The 17,615-nt window shown below is 37.3% G+C and overlaps 2 protein-coding genes across 7 annotated transcripts in view; one reads left to right on the top strand and one right to left on the bottom strand.

Moving 5' to 3' along the window:
• The window catches only part of SLC39A10 (solute carrier family 39 member 10), a 159,311-nt gene extending 155,389 nt beyond the window's left edge, over nt 1-3,922 (top strand). For all 6 annotated transcript variants that reach the window (XM_045164340.1, XM_045164341.1, XM_006078130.4 and 3 more), the window contains one exon: nt 1,140-3,922. In XM_045164340.1, coding sequence (XP_045020275.1) covers nt 1,140-1,298 — 159 coding nt within the window. In that variant the 3' untranslated portion in view covers nt 1,299-3,922. The remainder of the gene's footprint in view (nt 1-1,139) is intronic.
• A 115-nt stretch (nt 3,923-4,037) lies between these two features.
• Nucleotides 4,038-17,615, bottom strand: part of DNAH7 (dynein axonemal heavy chain 7) — a 271,936-nt gene continuing 258,358 nt past the window's right edge. The window contains exons 61-65 of the mRNA XM_006078127.4: nt 15,183-15,413; nt 12,403-12,555; nt 10,444-10,621; nt 6,749-6,852; nt 4,038-4,321 (exon numbers count right to left, since the gene is read on the bottom strand). Coding sequence (XP_006078189.4) covers nt 4,115-4,321; nt 6,749-6,852; nt 10,444-10,621; nt 12,403-12,555; nt 15,183-15,413 — 873 coding nt within the window. The 3' untranslated portion in view covers nt 4,038-4,114. The remainder of the gene's footprint in view (nt 4,322-6,748; nt 6,853-10,443; nt 10,622-12,402; nt 12,556-15,182; nt 15,414-17,615) is intronic.

Genomic DNA, 17,615 nt, shown 5'->3' on the forward strand with positions numbered 1-17,615 from the left:
TTCTTAAATAGGACTCTCAGGAGATTGTTAAATATACTGTAGCACTGTCAGAGCATGGTAATTGGATTAATTGTACTCATTATTTAATAATGAATAATGATATTTCTTCCTTATAGACATTGTATACTTAACACTGCATTTCTCCTCCCTAAACCCCAGAGTACCAAGATACTGTTTGGAGTAAAAGCTTAGTGTCAAGTAGAGTAGCATATCAGTGTCCTGTAGATATTCACTCCAAACTTGAAAAACAAACAACAAACAAAAATGAATATGAGAATTGGAAATAGTTCTTTTTAAATTTTGATTATGTTTGGGTGGGAAGAATGTATGCTTATAATAATGCACATACATTCATTCTTCAGCAAATCCTTTTTACTTAGACACATTAAAAATTTTAGTTTTATATTTTTCTATGGATTATTTTTAAATGTGGTATATGCTTGTGCTTTAGAAGCTGAACTATACTTTTCAGTGTACTGTGCCTTTAAAGATACTGGAAGCTTTCAAATTTTGAAAATGTTACCACTGTTAAGAGAATAGAATACATTGTGAAGACAGCGTGCATAACTTGGTAGTGCTGCTGCACAGCCTTGATGCACTATTTCTGTCTATCATTGGAAGAAAAATAATGGCTTTTAAGAGCATAAAGATATCAATTTTGGAATTGTCTTGTTACTGTGTATCCTTGATGAAATGTGCAGTTGGGAATGAGGATTTAGATGGAAAAGGGTGAATAAATGATAGTTTTGAATGAAATATCCCCCAAAGGAATCTTACTTTCTCAGTGAGCTTAAGATATATCAGTAAGTGTGGGAACTGTGGTGTGTTTTTCCCTGAGTTTCATTGGCAAAACTGCTAAAAGTTTTATACTTTAGCAGAAATGTTGGCAGACAGTAAAACTTTTAAAAAGTAACTAATACATATATGATGTGTTCTGTTGGGAGGTGAGGAAGGCACAGATTTAGCGTTTATTTAGTACATAGCTAGAGCATAAAATTTGTTTGACTAAAATATGGTTAGCACCATGTTCAAAATTATAAGTAGCTGTGCTTTAGTCACTAACTTTCTTAAGTAGGAAAATGTTTTAAAAAATGAGATTATACAAAATTGTTTTAAAATATTTAAAAAATATTTTTTAGCTTCCAGAAATGTTGCATGGTGATGGTGACAATGAAGAACATGGCTTCTGTCCAGTGGGGCAATTCATTCTTCAGAACTTAGGATTGCTGTTTGGATTTGCCATTATGCTGGTAATTGCCCTCTATGAAGACAAAATTGTGTTTGACCTCCAGTTTTGACCATTCCCAGCAATCACTGCTGATGATGAGAATGTTACCATGCAGCTTTGCATCTGTTCCTTGTACTGTAAGCACGTTGCTCAAAGAAAAGTCAGTGGCTTGCACTACTTACAAGTTCATAGATTTGAGCCTAACCACAAAGACCAGTGCTCAGTACTGTTTTCCCTGCATGAAGGGGTCTTTTAAAAATATAAAACTTGTGATAAAGAAAGGAGAAAATGGGACTCCATGAACCAATGTTGATATAGGTTTGATTAAGACTTTTTATAAAGAAATAATCATATAAAAAACACTAAAGTAGTCTATTAGTAGAAACTTCTGTGGCTATGCAGAAATAGAAATTGAACCAAAAAGAAAAAAAATCACTTAAACTTTAAAAATATTTTAAATGGACTTCGGGCAGACTTTTCTTTGTGCTAAAAGTGAATTGTAGTGTCCTTTAATTCAGCTACATATGGTAATAGGGATCAACATGACACAGCTTTGAAGCTGCATAAAGTAGGACTGTAGCACCTAGAGGAAAGCTCAGGCTGCATTAGAGTATGGATTTAGCATTGGGAAAAGGCCCTTATTCTTTGAATCTAGAGTTACTATTTTTGTATATATTTGCATAGGGTTTAAACTTGCAGCCTAAACTACTGAAATTTGTGACTGTACATTTGTGTGAGCTTCAGTTTAATGACAGATTCATAATGGTTCTTTGTATTAATATTATACTTGGTGTTTGGGCTTTTTTTTTTAACTTTTATTTTTGTTTCAGGTTTTTTGGTGAGGGTAAGGGGTTTGGAGCATGTGGTAAAATGGTTTTTTTTTTTTTTTTCCTTAAAATTGTAACCCTTTAGAATATATCAGCAAAATGAAGAACCCAAACATGGTCTAAATATTCAGATTCCCTACTTTAACAGAAACAATTAGTTATTTGGGAAATTTAAGTTTTAAATGTACCCAGTGCTCTACCCGTTTGGCACTGGGAGCTAGAGCACATGCTGTGGCTGGCAGTAAGGCTGTAAGTCAGCAAGTTTACCATGTCCATCATCTGTACGTTGAGTGTAAGAATGGTTCTGAGGGTGATCTCCATTGATGCCCTGGCGGTCATGGTACCGGGTGACTTGGAAGATGCCATTAAGTAACTCGGCTGAAATCACTTATCATTTTGTGCCAACATGTGCTTTTTGTGCCTGGTAGGGATTAGTCTCTTTTTTAGGTGCCCTGTTCTCCTGCCATAAATGGTGAATGATTTGTGAGAAGTGCAAGCCACATTTATCCTGAATTTTGACCTAATAATTTGTAGTACTAATCATATGCATGTAGCTTTTCTGTTTACATCTTGTGCCACATGGTCTTCATTTGTGCCAGGTAAACTGTATTTGAACTACCTGTGGGCAGCTTTGTTTTGATCTGCTTGGCTACCTGTGTAGCGGCTTTAAAAATCTTACTGTTCAGATATTTAAGAGCCAAACTCGTTCCATTCCATTTAAAATGTCTTCAGTTAGTCCTCCTCCTTTCCCCAGTTCCTTTTCTTTTACTCCATGAACTTTAAAACAAAACTGAGCAGCACATGCATCCAGGTATTAAGAGTATTGCCAGTGTTTCTCCTGTATGGTGTAAGCAAGGGGTTCATTAGGTGTTAGTTCCTTCATTTATGCTTGAATTTGAAAAATTATTTCTTGCTTTCTTCATGGCTTCCTATAACAAGTAGGAGTTTTACACATAGATTACTTTCAGCATTGGGCACTGAATTAGGACAGTCCTCATCTCATTGCTTGACCCTTCAAGCAACCTAGCTAAAAGGTGCTGATATTTTATTTAGTACTGCCAACTTCAAGTGATTCAGATATCTTGCTTTCTGAACCAAGGTATATTTATAGTTCATTTTGGGGTCTTTATGCCCAAGGAGGATTCTGCATTCCAGCATTAAATCTGCTTAATTTTAAAACTTTTATGAAAAGCAACAGCTGGAATATACTCCCAGTCTTAAAAACAAATGCCTGATTTAAAGCAAATAGGTTATGCTGAAGTATATAAAGTTTTATATTCTCTCAAAAATGGTAGTATCTTTATTTGCTAGATTTTTTTTTAAACTTCTAAGAGGGCTGTAACAGTTGCTGCTAGTATTTTTCTTGGGGTTCCACCAGTATTTAGTTTTTACATCATCCTAATGTATAATTTCAAGTCTTACTAGACAATCTGAATTCCACTACATTTCTGTTTGGCTCCAACATTCCATTTAGCTTGACCAGTCTAATTTAACATGTGTTTGTTGGAGGTCATTAATGTTACTTGTACAATGCTGTCACTGTGTGACATTCATATGAATTTTGGTGTATATCACATTGCATTCAATCAGCTGTGATTATGCTTAGAAATACTATAGTAACTAGATGCAGTGTGAATTTTTTCCATTAACAGTTAAGTCAGTGGCTTAAATGTGATTATGGTCCTGCAAGGTGATACTTGCTAAAATATCTAAACTTTTTTTTGTTGTTGTAACGGAATCATTTTTTAAAAATTTATAAAGCTGGAAATGATCAAATGCTGTTTTTTCATTGTCAACAGTGGTGTGTCATTTTATGTATGTTCCTAATGCTTATGGAACGCTCCCCAAATAAAGTTATTCAAAAAGAGCAACTATACCAGTGTGTCTTATTTAATCTTTGTTAGAATAGTTCCTAACTTTGAAGTATGAGTCATTTTAAATATTAAGTATAACTTTAGTCAAATTGACTTAAACCAAATAACTTCTTTAAAAAGTAAAATATATTTTCTACTGACTCATCTAACAAAGAATACGAAAACAGGGAAATGACACCTTCTAATTATGAATTAAGTTGACACAGCAGTGCTACACCCCGTCCAATCCAGTGTTCCTTGGGTTGGTCAGAGGGAAGAATCATGGCAATCACAAAATTCGTAGAATGGCCAGTGGTTGACAGTGTTCCTCTCCGCTCACTTGTCTTATACAATGGGGCAGTGTAACTTGGTCGTTCTGGTATATCTGTTCTCTTACAGGGCTTTAGCCACATCTAGAAGGAAGTAGACAAAATTTAAGTCAAGGCTGTTTGTTATATTTATATATATTTGAACTTAATGTGGGGTTATTGGCATAAGGTTAGTTATGTCTGCAAATTTCTATGGGCTAAATTGATTTTATTTTTGTCAGCAGTGCTGCCATTGCTCAAAACATTTAGAGCTCTCAGAATTATCTTCAGAACCAGTTTAGAAGCTAAATAAGAAAAAATAGTGATCTACTCTGAGAAAGCATACTACCCATCTATTCATCATCTCCCTACCATACCTACCTGAGGATGACTGGTGCTTACACTAATAATAAAATCAGATATACTTTTCAAAGGTGAGATCTGCTACCACTGATATTCAAAATTATGTTGCTTTATTAAAGGCCAATCCCAAAATACTCAGAAAGGATTTTTATCAGTGACTGTTGAACTAGATCACCTCCCCCATGTTAGGTGACTATTTTAAAAGGGCTATTATTTTGTGCTGTTTAAAACATAGTTGCTTTTATAACTGCAATACAACTCTATGATTATTCTTAAAGAGTCATTAGTCAAGTTCCTAGAATGTTAAGTATAGTTGAACCTCACTAATCTCAATAAAATTTTAGAGCAAGTTAATTTCTGAATATAAGAGTAAAGAACAAACTATGATCATAAAGGGGAAACAGTGTATCATTTTTAGAACTTGAATACCTTTGTCCAGTACTAATAGCAATTCTTGACGTCCCCACTGTTTGGAATTCCTTTTTTTGTTGTTTCTCAGGTTTAAGCACAAACTGTATGAAGGCGCTAATAAGGGTGCTAGTCTCTCTGCCACATAATTGTGGAGATCTATAAAGCTGTTCTTCAGATACTGTTAAATACAAGGACTTAACACTCAAGTTGGACATGGTTTGTTTCAACCAAGTGGATTTTTTTAATGGGAGTTTTTCTTACTAGTGACTTCTTTTTCAGAAGATTATCTACTTAAAATCCTATTCACAAACTTGAGTTTCTATATGAAAGAAAAAAATTGATCCAGATCGACTCCTGAAATTACAGACATTTTGCCCTTGTGACTTTCAGTTTGGGTCTCTTATTTGAAACTTTATCTGCCCACAGTATCTTGGTATATATGGCAGGTTTCTTGCAATCGGCTGTCAGCTGGTCCCTCTCTGTACCTGTTAGAACTGCTCTGAAGGATTATTGCCTGTCTTTGAGTGGCTCCCAGTGTCCCACAAACAGAATTCATGTAAGTTCATGTAAAACTCAGCCTATATTTTATCACTATCCCAGACTGACCCTTCAAATTATGTGAAAATCTCTCTAGCCATCTTCTCATAATGCAGTAACAGCTGGAAACTTAGTATTTATATAGCTTAGTATGCCCATGCTAAAGACTGGTGCCTAGAAAACAATTTTTTTAAATGGATGGTTTTCATATAACTATCTTTTAATCATCTCATGAGAAGAGTTGACTCATTGGAAAAGACTCTGATGCTGGGAGGGATTGGGGGCAAGAGGAGACGGGGACGACAGAGGATGAGATGGCTGGATGGCATCACTGACTCGATGGACGTGAGTCTCAGTGAACTCCAGGAGTTGGTGATGGACAGGGAGGCCTGGCGTGCTGCAATTCATGGGGTTGCAAAGAGTCGGACACGACTGAGCGACTGATCTGATCTGATCTGATCTGATCTTTTAATCTGCAAGTTTCACATTTTTAGGTCAATGTACATGTAAGAGAAATCATAAACCTATGTGTGGATGTGGACACATGTATACAGTCAGTCCTCATTATTCCTGGATTCCATATTTGCAAATTTGCCTGTCACTAAGATTTAGTCCTAATCCTAATATCGATATTCTGTGCTTTCATGTTCATTCGTAAGCATGCCAGAGCAGCAAAAACTAAGTCACCAGCAAGCATGTTCCCAACTGAAGTTGAACCTGGTGACATTCTGCCACCTTGTTTCAACTCTCACAACTATAATATAAACAAGTATCCTTTCGATGCTAAGCTTTTTGCATTTTGTTTTTCGGTTGGTAATTGTTCTGTTTAAAAAGGCCCCTAAGTGTAGGGCTGAGGTGCTATCTATGTTCCTCATACAAGAAGGTTGTGATATGCCTTATAAATACTGTTTAGGAATGAGTTATAGTCCATGAGTTCAATGTTAATGAATCAACAGTATATATTAAATAAGGTATCTTTAAACAAAAGCACAAATAAAGTTATATATTGATCAGTTAACAAAAATGTGGCCACCTGATTTTTGCCTAGGTGTTTCTGCCTAGGTTTTTTGCAAAAACCTTATATTTTGCCTAGGAGTTCGGTATTCACTAATGTTGGTAGCAAGTTTATAAAACATAACTACTGTAAAAAGAGTTGACTGCATATGTGTATGTACATGTATAAAATAGCCCCCCACATATATATCATTAGAAAATACTAACCACAGGCACTGTATCATAAAGAATTTTGGGATGTGATTCTGCAAGTTTCTTGATCTTTCTATTCCAGGAAGCTCCGTCCAGAAATAGTCCATGAATGAAAACACCTAAATATAAAAGAAGCAGGTTGTTAATACAACACTTTGCATATGCATACAGATTGAGATTGAGTTGTGAAGCTGAAATTCCTACAGGTGACTACTGTCCAAGTGACGCTAGTTCAGCAAACGAAGATCTGCTCTAAAATCAATTTTTGAGTTTGTGTTAATCTTAAGAATAGCTATACTTTGCCTAGTAAAACTTGATGTGGGAGACAAAAAGAGGAAAGGAATTATAAATTAGTTTACATGAAGTTCTCTGTTTGGGTAAACATTGGTTTATATTTTAATTGACCAATGACTATAATGTCGAGTCCACAAAATCTACAGAAGTTCTTAATGTCATTGTAGGGACCCAGTGGCTTCTAGGCAGCATGGGAACAAAACACCCTTCTGCTGATGTCTTATGTCCTGAGAGTTAAATTTCTCCTCCCCTTTTAGAATCTTCTCACTCCAAGGCTGCACCTCAGTCTGTATGAGAATCCCAAAGGCAATGTCATACATGATCAACTGAAGAACAAAAATTAAGGAATCCATGAAACCTGGATCACATCCCTGGCTATCCACTTGTGTAAAGTTTCATGAATTGAATATGGGTATCTGCACACAAAAATATTCATTGTAATTTGTTGCACAGATATGAAGGGAGGCCTTGAAGAACTTAGGAAGACATAGGTGAAGAGTTCCTAATGTGAGGTGTGATCTTGAACAATTCATTTAACTCTATATCTGTTTTTTTATCCAGAGAACAATTGGACGATATTTGTAAAACATTAATGCCCAGTGCGCTGCAGTCTATGGGGTCGCAAAGAGACAGACACAACTGAGCGACTGAACTGAACTGAATGTCTGTTTCTATCTTGTACAGTTAGAATCAAATCAGCTATCCTGACGAAAGCAGTCTGTGAAAATAGGATATGAAAATCCACTTGGGCAGTGCTGTCCAATAGGACTTTCTCCAGTGATGGAAATATTTTATATCTATGTTTTCCAATATGATTGGCTATCAAAACATAGAAAACATGGCTAGTGGGACCAAGAAATTTAAATTTAATTTTAGTTATAAATTTAAAAGGCCACATGTGGATAGCCCAGTGATGGATGTTGAGGGGAAGACTAACCCTCTGTTCTCTCTAGGTTTTAACTGACAGAAAGAATAGCTGGAATAAAGGGTCAATTTTATTTGCTGGCAAAGTACTCGTCCAGTAACTTCCCAAGAATAACTCTAGTAAAGCTGAATTGCAAAATGCATCTTGAGCCTGGAGCCAGGTCAGGGGTGGACCTGCCTGAGGGGGCCAGGGAGGTCTGCAAGCACATCCTACATGCCCACATCTCCAGCCAGATCTTAGTCTGCAGGCCAGTCACAATAATAGATGGGAACAGAGAAAGCAGAGGAGATTGCATTCAGGTTCCAGAGAGCTTTTAATACTCTGACCTTGCTGACTGGTAAGCACAGCCCAGTAAATGTCTGGCTTTAACTAATGGGTGATCTGTTCCTTACTTGGAAAAGAAAGATTATGTCAGAGGGAGTAAAGAGAAGAATTCATCTTAACCGCTTAAGAACAGCGGCAATGGGGATAAAAGTTCCCTCCAACCTAGCAACAATTTTATAAGAAATGTGATGGGGACAAATGAATTTTTGTCTCTCACAGGCCATATGGAAAACACAAAACAAAACGACAGGAGATACTAACTGGGTCCTGTTTTAACAGCCCTTCCTGGTCTGTGGGGCTTCCCTGATAGCTCTGTTGGTAAAGAATACACCTGCAATGCAGGAGACCCCAGTTCAGTTCCTGGGTTGGGAAGATCCCCTGGAGAAGGGAAAGGCTACCCACTCCAGTATTCTGGCCTGGAGAATGCCATGGACTATATCGTCCTTGGGGTCACAAAGAGTTGGACATGACTGAGTGACGTTCACTTTCATGGTCTGTGAGTCACTTTGCTTCTGTGAGTTGTGGTCAGCACAGAGTGGAGGTGGCAGCACCCCCAGCCCTTGTTCACTGCTTCCTGCCCCCTTCTTGCTTTGTAGTGCTTTTCCCATTGATACCTGAACTACTGGGTGCTAGAGGGTGATTCAGTTAAGACAAATCATGTAGAATATATGATACTAAATCTAGATAGATTTACAATGGCATTGTGGCCATGTTAAAAGTCACTTTAAGAGTGAGTAGCTTTTTTCATGGCCCCAAAATACACAAGACCCCACAAAAGACCCTGAATAGCCAGAGCAATGCTCCCTTACTTAAGACTGTATTACAAAGCTACAGTCAGCAAAACAGTATGGGACTGGCACAAAAACAGAAATACAGATCAGTGGAACAGTATAGAATGCCCAGAAATAAACCCATGCACCTATGGTCAATTAATCTACAACAAAGGAGGCAAGACTATACAGTGGAGAAAAGACAGTCTCTTCAATAAATAGTGTTGGGAAAAGGACTGCTACATGTTAAAAAAAAAAATGAATTAGAACACTAACACCCTACACAAAAGTAAACTCTAAATGAATTACAGACGTAATAATGAATACTAAAATACTCTTAGAAGAAAACATAGGTAGAATGTAGAAAACATTGGTAGAAAACATAGGTACTCTGACATAAATTGCAGCAATATCTTTTTTTGATTCATCTCTCAGAATAATGAAAACTAAAAATAGAGCTACCATATGATTCACAATCCCACTCCTGGGCATATATCTGGAGAAGAACATGGTTTAAAAGGATACATGCACTCCAGCGTCCGCTTCAATACTGTTTACAATAGCCAAGACATGGAAGCAACCTGAAAGTTCATCAGTACATCGATGAATAAAGAAGACATGGTACATATACACAACCACTAAAAATGAAATAATGCCATTTACAACATGATGGACCTGGAGTTGTCATACTAAATGAAGTCAGAAAGACAAATACCGTATGATATCACTTATATGTGGAATCTAAAAATATGACACTAATGAATCTATCTATGAAACAGAAACAGACTCATAGAGAACAGACTTGTGATTGCAAAGGAGGAAGGAGTTGGGGAAGGGGTGGAATGGGAGTTTGGGGTTAGCAGATGTAAGCTATTATATATGGAAAGTATAAACAACAAAATCCTATTGCGTAACACAGAAAGCTATATTCAGTATCCTATGATAAATCATAATGGAAAAGAATATAAAAGGATGTGTGTGTATATATATATATATTTATAAAACATGTATATATTATATATACATATAATATGTGTAACTGAATCATTTTGCTATACAGCAGAAATGAACAGAACATGGGAAATCAACTGTATATCAATTAAAACAACAAGCCATAAAAAGAAGATTATGGCTGATTATCCCATGTATTGTTAATTTGATGATTACTTTCTAGCCAACACATTTTTTTAGAAATAACTTCAGAATTACAAAGTGTAAAACTAAAACAATGCAAGGGACATATACTCTTTATTCAGATTCATTTCATCCCCATTTTTTTCTTATTCTTGCTCTTTTGCTCATTCTGCCTTTTTAACAGCTGAGAAAATTAAGCAAGAAGGTGATGTTTTTGTTCAGTGTCAAGATATAAGCCAACTCATTCCACTGCTGCCACTTACCATCTTCTGGAGCATGCTTGTATTCTTTGTCTTCCATTACTTCATAGTCAAACCCAAGAAGATCAATGGGGATGGTGTGTTTCCTGGCATAGTTTTGCTGGGCACCAGTCAGGAAAGCTTGTGTGAAGAAGAAGCCAGAAAGCCAGAATACTGGAGGAGGCCCGACCTCGTACCATTGCTGTGGTATCAAAGCACAAGTGTCCAGACGCTAGAGCCTTTCAACTTTGAATACAACACTGCTTAATAAAATTTGCCCCAAACACTCCCCCCTGTTATTTTCTAGTAAACTAATAAGCTAACACTTGGAGGAATAAAAAGCCATACTCTCAAAGTTTGAAAAACAGCCAGCATATTCAGCATGTGTTCTGGCATCAATTTCGTATCCATTGCACCAGCTTGTGCAATGATATGAATGCAGATACAAATGACTGTTTTATACATGCCGATTGTTTTGGGCTTCCCAGGCAGTGCTAGTGGTAAAGAATCCACCTGCCGATGCAGGAGATGTAGGGGTCATAGGTTCGATTCCTGGGTCCAGAAGATCCCGTGGAAGAGGAAATGGCAACCCACCCCAGTATTCTTGCTGGGAGAATCTCATGGACAGAGGAGCCTGATGGGCTACAGTCCATTGGGTCACAGAGAGTCAGACATGACTGAGTGCAGCACAGTGATTCTTTCAGAAAAGTTCCCTACAATAGTGAGTGTCTAATATACATTGTTGCCTGCTAGATCATGTTTAGTTGAATAAAGGAAGATCTTCCTACAAGGTTTGGTTAGATGATAATGTTTTTTCACTTTTTTCCTCTCTGGTTTATAGTACCCGGTAGAATATTCCTTTAGAAGTTTTCCCTTCTACTTCACTAAAATACAATGAATCCAATGTATGAAGACACTATATTGTACAACAAACTCCCAGAAGATACAGGGTAGTGAGAACTTGAGATCTTTGTAAGTACCAAGATACCTGGGTAATTCTGTTCATATCATATAACAAGTAGTTGACTATTGACTAAGTGGTAAATTATAGAAGTCAGTCTGAAGAAGTGAATTTGAAGAACTTTCCCCTATAAGCATCCAAGGTAGAGTCTTCATTTTTCAAGAACAGTCTTAATTCTTTAGTACCAAGTCTAGTACTACAGAAGGCCTATATTATGGAAAGGGAGTTTAGTCAGTCCATCCCTGGAGAAATTTCCTCACAGGCAACTTTTGATGCATTATATATAGTACTTAGGAAATTAATACTTCTAACAAATAGAATTGTTAATAAGAACATAGTTAAGAACCAATATTGCCAGGTAATTAGGAGGCAGGCTTCTGCCCACTCTACATTTCCAAGACAATTAGCCCATTACTGACTTGGGCTGAAATAGCAATCTAGTGATTTCATGACCTGAAAGAATGCTGTCAAGGAAGAAATAATTTTCCTTGCTAGTAGCTTGTCTACTGGCCTTGTAGGATGCTCCACTGTAGGGATCTCTTAAAGCTAAATATTCAGTAGAAATATCAACACAGAGAGTCCCTTTTTCTCTTCAAATGTCATTGATTTGAATTTCTAATTTCAATGAACATGAACACCTCTCCTAAAGAAGCTTCCGGAGATTCTACTTCCAATATTAGTATTTTGACAATTTACTGCAACAGTTATATAAACTATATGCGATATTGAGTAGTGGTCATTTATGCTTGGAATACACAGAAAAACTAGACAATAATGCTCATTATGGGCTTCCCTCATGGTTCAGATGGTAAAGAATCCACCTTCAATGCAGGAGACCCAGTTTTGATCCCTGGGTCGGGAAGATCCCATGGAAACTGGAATGGCTACCCACTCTAGCATTCCTGCCAGGAGAATCCCATGGACAGAGGACCCTGGCAGACTACCGTACATGGGGTCGCAAATCCTAGTGAAGAAAATGAAATCAAAAGAAACCTAATATATGAGCATTCGGATGAACTCACCTGCAAAAACTTCAGTCTTGCAAGGAAGTCATTCACATAGCTCCCAAGTGGTTTAAGGCTTGGGTATGATTTCCCCATCCACATTCCTGGTATCTTGACATTCAGAATACTGCTAACCACTTCCTCAAGATCTGTAGACATCACTACAAGCCCCTGAAACACATTTAACCATTGTTTGACATGACAGTATACTAGCATTTGAATAATTTTATAATTAAACTTGTTTACAGTTATGATTAGTTAAGTATAGCAAAAAAAAAAAGGGAGAAATAAAAGGTATTTTCTTTGACTCACAAGACATGGAATCTTTGAATTATTTCTTGGAAAAATATTAATTTTAATCAAATTTTAATGGAAAGTTTCTTTTATTGAAATATAAATAATACTGACATACAGTATTAGTTTTAGATGTATAACATGATGATTCAATATTTGTGTATATTGTGAAGTGTTCACTACAATAAGCCTAGTTAACATTCATCACCGTACATAGTTACATTTTTTTGTGTGGTGAGAACTTTTAAGATCTACTCTCTTAACAACTTTCAAATATGCAATACAGTATTATTGACTGTAGTCACTGAGCTGTACATTGTAACTCCAGGACATATTTTGTAGCTGGAAGTTTGTACCTTTTGACTACCTTTACCCATTCTGCCCAGCTTGGAAGACCTTAATCAACACTTGGCTCCTCACTGCCTATTAAGTCACAGCCTAACTTTGACTTAGTTTATTTATCTATTAAATAGACAACTAACATACCTCTGTCCTGGCCTTCTTAAAAGGATAGTGATAACTATAAAATGAGCAAAATGATACAAAGTGCCTTGAAAGGTTGAATATCCTGGATTGCAACTGTGAAGTCTAATTGATTTTATCCCATTTTGAAATGTAAAATAGATCATTTTACTTCATTGCATAATGAAGACTTCCCTTTACCTTTACACTTTAGAATAAAATTGAAGATCCTAACAGATGGTAAAACTCTGAAGCCCTTGAAAATTCCTATGTGATCTTGCAACTGGGCCAGTTGCCATCATTTCTGTTTTCTCCATAGCTGACAATATCATTCCAACTAACATATGGAGAAAATTTTAGAGTAAATTTAATGGATTAAACACCCACATTTCATTTTCCTCATTCTCCAAACCCTGAAACAACAGTAAAGGAATCTATTGCTTAAAAGCACAAGCCTAGGAACTTTCCTCGTGGTCTAGTGGTTAAGACTCCATGCTTCCACTGCAGGGGGCACAGGTTCCATCCCTGGTGGGAAACTAAGATCCTGTATGCTGTGTGGTATGGCCAAATCCACCCCCTGAAAACAAAAAATACTACACCTCCAAAAAACCCCCATAAGCCTATAGGTACAGGAAGAAGCAAAACAATACTGGGAGCTAGAAAACATGGGACTGTTGGTAGCTGACTTAGTTGTCAGGAGAAACTCGATCCTAAACTGGTAGAGGGCAAAGCTGAGAATCAACTAGGATATTCCAAATATTTGGAAGTGATGGCCTTAGCTAGGGAGGAGAAGAAGGTGGTGCTAAAATGAAGATTGTTGAGATCTGCCTTAAAAAACAGACTCCTGGGTCTTTCCCCACAAAACTTCACATCACCTACTTTGAATGAAACCTGGAAAGGAAAATGAAGAAACCCTTGGAGGGGAAGAATGCCAACCAGGCTTAGTTGGTGTCAGAATTCCCATACCCAAACTGGGATTTAAGTGAATCCACGTATATTGGCTGCCGAGCTCCCTCGGGCCTCTTTCCCCTTTTATCTCCTAGAATGTGGAAAGCCAGGCCTTCATTTTGCAGGAAGGAAATAGGGAGAACCAGGTTAAGGAGAAACACAAGATACTGAATACTTAGCCAAACAGCCCTGCCAGGTCATACCACAGCCGGCCAGATAGACTCCTCTTTCAACAATAACTCATATCCAACCACTCTCCTCCACCTCCACTGCTCCTACAAGAAACCAACTCAGCTGGAAGACCTCCATCTTATAATTGGCTTCTGCCTATGTTCTGGTTTCCCTACAATCTGTTCCGCTGAGGTCAGAGCAATCTTTAAAAATACAAAACAGGTCATTTCACTTTATTGCTTAAATTCCTCTGAAGGCCTCCCTTTGCCTCTACACTGTAGAATAGAATTGAAGATCCCAACCTTGGCCACAAGGCCATCGCGAGCCTGTGCCTTCCTCTCTCTGTTCTACCATCTCCCTTGTGCTCACTCCACTCGAGCCAAGCCAGCCTTCCCCACGGTACCCCTCAGCCATGCCAGGCTGCTGCTCTCAGGGCCTTCCTGCTGGCTCAACCCGCTGCCCAGACATTCCATGGCCTGCCCCTTCCATCAGGCCTCTCTTCAGAATGGCCTGACTCCAAATGACTGCGTTTCCCACCTCTCACCCTCCACATCCTTATCCCATTTTATTTTTTTCCATAGAATTTACCATTGACTGCAAGTTTATTTGTTAATTGTTTGTCTCCCTCACTAAGGTAAGCTCAGTGAGGGCAGAAGCTTTGTTTTTCTTACCTCTTAATGCTTTCTGCCTTCTGAGCATATATCTCATCCAGCAAATGACTGCTTTATGTACCATACTCTATACTCACTTACCCACTTATTAACTGCCAGCCCCAGAATTCCATACACATTTTAAGGGCAGGGATTTTCTTTCTATCCCAGAACCAAGAAAGGTGCTTTCTCAGAATCTGTGCCCAATACATGCTGGCTGAGTAAATGAACGATTTATTTCAATGAATTTTTTCTTGGTGGACTTGCCCTTACCTTGATTGCTTTCTGGATGTTAATGCACGAGTCTCTTATGGTCTGCAGCAACTTATTGAACCGTCCCATTTCTTGAACAAGCACTGTGTTCATGCTCTGAGTGTATGTGGTTGGGTATCTCCTCATTGCAGACTCAACATCAAAGTTGTTTGGAAGTTTACCCAAGATGTCACCAGCAACCTCATCCACCACTTCATCCGATGATTTTGCACCAGCATCTGCCGAACGAGACTGGGAAGAGTTCAAACTATGAATCAGAAATGCTCACAAAGGTCTAAGAATTGCTGGATGGGAAAATTCCTAAAGTAAATTTTGTAAGAATGAGTACTACTTTGTTATTTTATCTATGATTCTTCTCCACATAGGATTTATTGAAGTGATGATAACAGGCATGGGAATGAAGCTTCAGGAGGAAAACAACTGTTAGAAGGTTATGTACAATGTTCAATGGCAAAAGGAGGTCTGGAGGAAGCACTGTGCTCTCTAGGAATTGAGGGAAGGGCAGATGCTGTGGACAGAGGGAGCAAAAGCATTCACCATGGTGGGGTGGTCAAGTGATGATGGGCATCAAAGCCCAGAAGGAGGAAATCTGGTTTTGCTATGAGAAAGCTTGCCAAAAATATATTTGCTAATAATAACTCTGGTGCCTACTGGTTGCCAAAAGCAGAGATATAGCTTTTTCCTTGAACCCAAGAGGGCAAAGAAAATAAGCTCTAAATGAGCTCTTCCAAGCAGTTGGAAGAGTACAGAGATAGAGCAGACTTTAGTAATTCACACTGGAAGCAAGGAAGGGGAATTTCATTTCAACTTTTATTTCTTATGTTTATAGCGGCACCGTATAAATGAATCTATATTTTCTGAGAAAACCTTTTAAATCCTCAAAATAAATGTGTGTGTGTGTGTGTGTGCGTGTGTGTGCATGGAGAGAGAATACGCACTATTAGAATATAAATGAATACATCTCATATTTTTTCAGCCCCAGGAAATTATGTTTAGTTTTATTTCAGATTTTATATTTTCTAGTTTCTATACTGGATCTATTCCATACATATTGACAGTAACTTCTACTTAAGTTTCTATGAATATTTTTAATGGTACCCTAACACCTTCCTATAAAAATGTGCAATAAAAAATTAAATGTTAGTATTAATTACAAGCTAGAAAAAAAAGGGGGGGGGAGAACTATGCCAATATAGTAATCCTTTACCACGATCCCAAAGTACTAGGTTTACAACCAAATATATAAAACAAATTACAGAAAACAAAGAAAGTAATGAATATTTGGTCAAAACTAGTGAAATACCTATTTCTGTTGCATTTGAAGAATGATATGCTGATTTCTATTTGTATTTTGATGTGCATACAATGTACTATAAACTCATTTAAAACATTTCTGTTTTCCAACAAGAGCTGCACCTCCACCAAACCCCCCAGCCACCACCCCCCAAAATAAATCCTAGGCCTATAACCCTTCAAAAATGTAAGAAAAATATTTTAGTAACACACATTCCTATACCTATTTCTCACACACCAAAATCACACAGTTGGGGAGATACGTTTTAAAAGTAATATCCAACTGATACTGAGAATTAAGAGCAAAAGGGTGTTATTTGTAATTATTTACCTTGGGTTCTTTTTTAATCGTCTTTTAAGAGTTTTCACAAATACCATTTGAAATCTTCTAACAGTTGTTTTCCTTTTATTAAACAAATAAAGATAAGTGGGATCCATTTTCAAGGAGACATCATGGAATTCAACCTTTCCATTTCTAGTTTAACAATATTTTAGGTCGAAACAATTTTCTTATTCAAAAGCAAGTCAGGCAGTTCACCATAGGTAAGACAGCTCTGCAAAAGTAACATTCTCAACCCCACTAGCTCCTCTCACTTCAAAAGATATTTTATTTCAATACACAATGTGAAGGTCCTGTCCTCATGACCTTGCTCTGCTGTTCTGGTCTATCTTGTTGCCTCTGAACTGTGGTAAACTCAATGTAGAATCACTGAACTCCTGCCTACCCATTACATTAATTTGTATTTGCCAATTTGATCTGGAGAATATTGAAAGACGTTGTTTAATCACATACTAAGAAAATACCCCAAGTGTATTTAAACTTGTTTGTTTGATTCTGAGTCATTTTCTGTTGGAATAAGACCACTGCTTTATGTATTCTGTAATATGGCACAGTCCATCAAGTTTAAAAAAAGCCAAAGACTCTATAACTCTCCTGTTGTCAGACTATTGCATACTACATGCACTAATGTTGCTAAAGATCTACGTATTCTTGTGTGTATATGAGTATGATTTCATACTTGAGCAATAACTGATCTTAGTGGTATTAACATATAAAAGGGACATTAAAATATGGTCTTTGTCCTTTCTGCCTTATTAGCAGATGTTATTTTACAACAGACCAGAGCCAGAAGTTCCATG

Source organism: Bubalus bubalis, chromosome 2 (assembly GCF_019923935.1).
Source record: "Bubalus bubalis isolate 160015118507 breed Murrah chromosome 2, NDDB_SH_1, whole genome shotgun sequence".
In the NCBI taxonomy this organism is placed as follows: domain Eukaryota; kingdom Metazoa; phylum Chordata; class Mammalia; order Artiodactyla; family Bovidae; genus Bubalus; species Bubalus bubalis.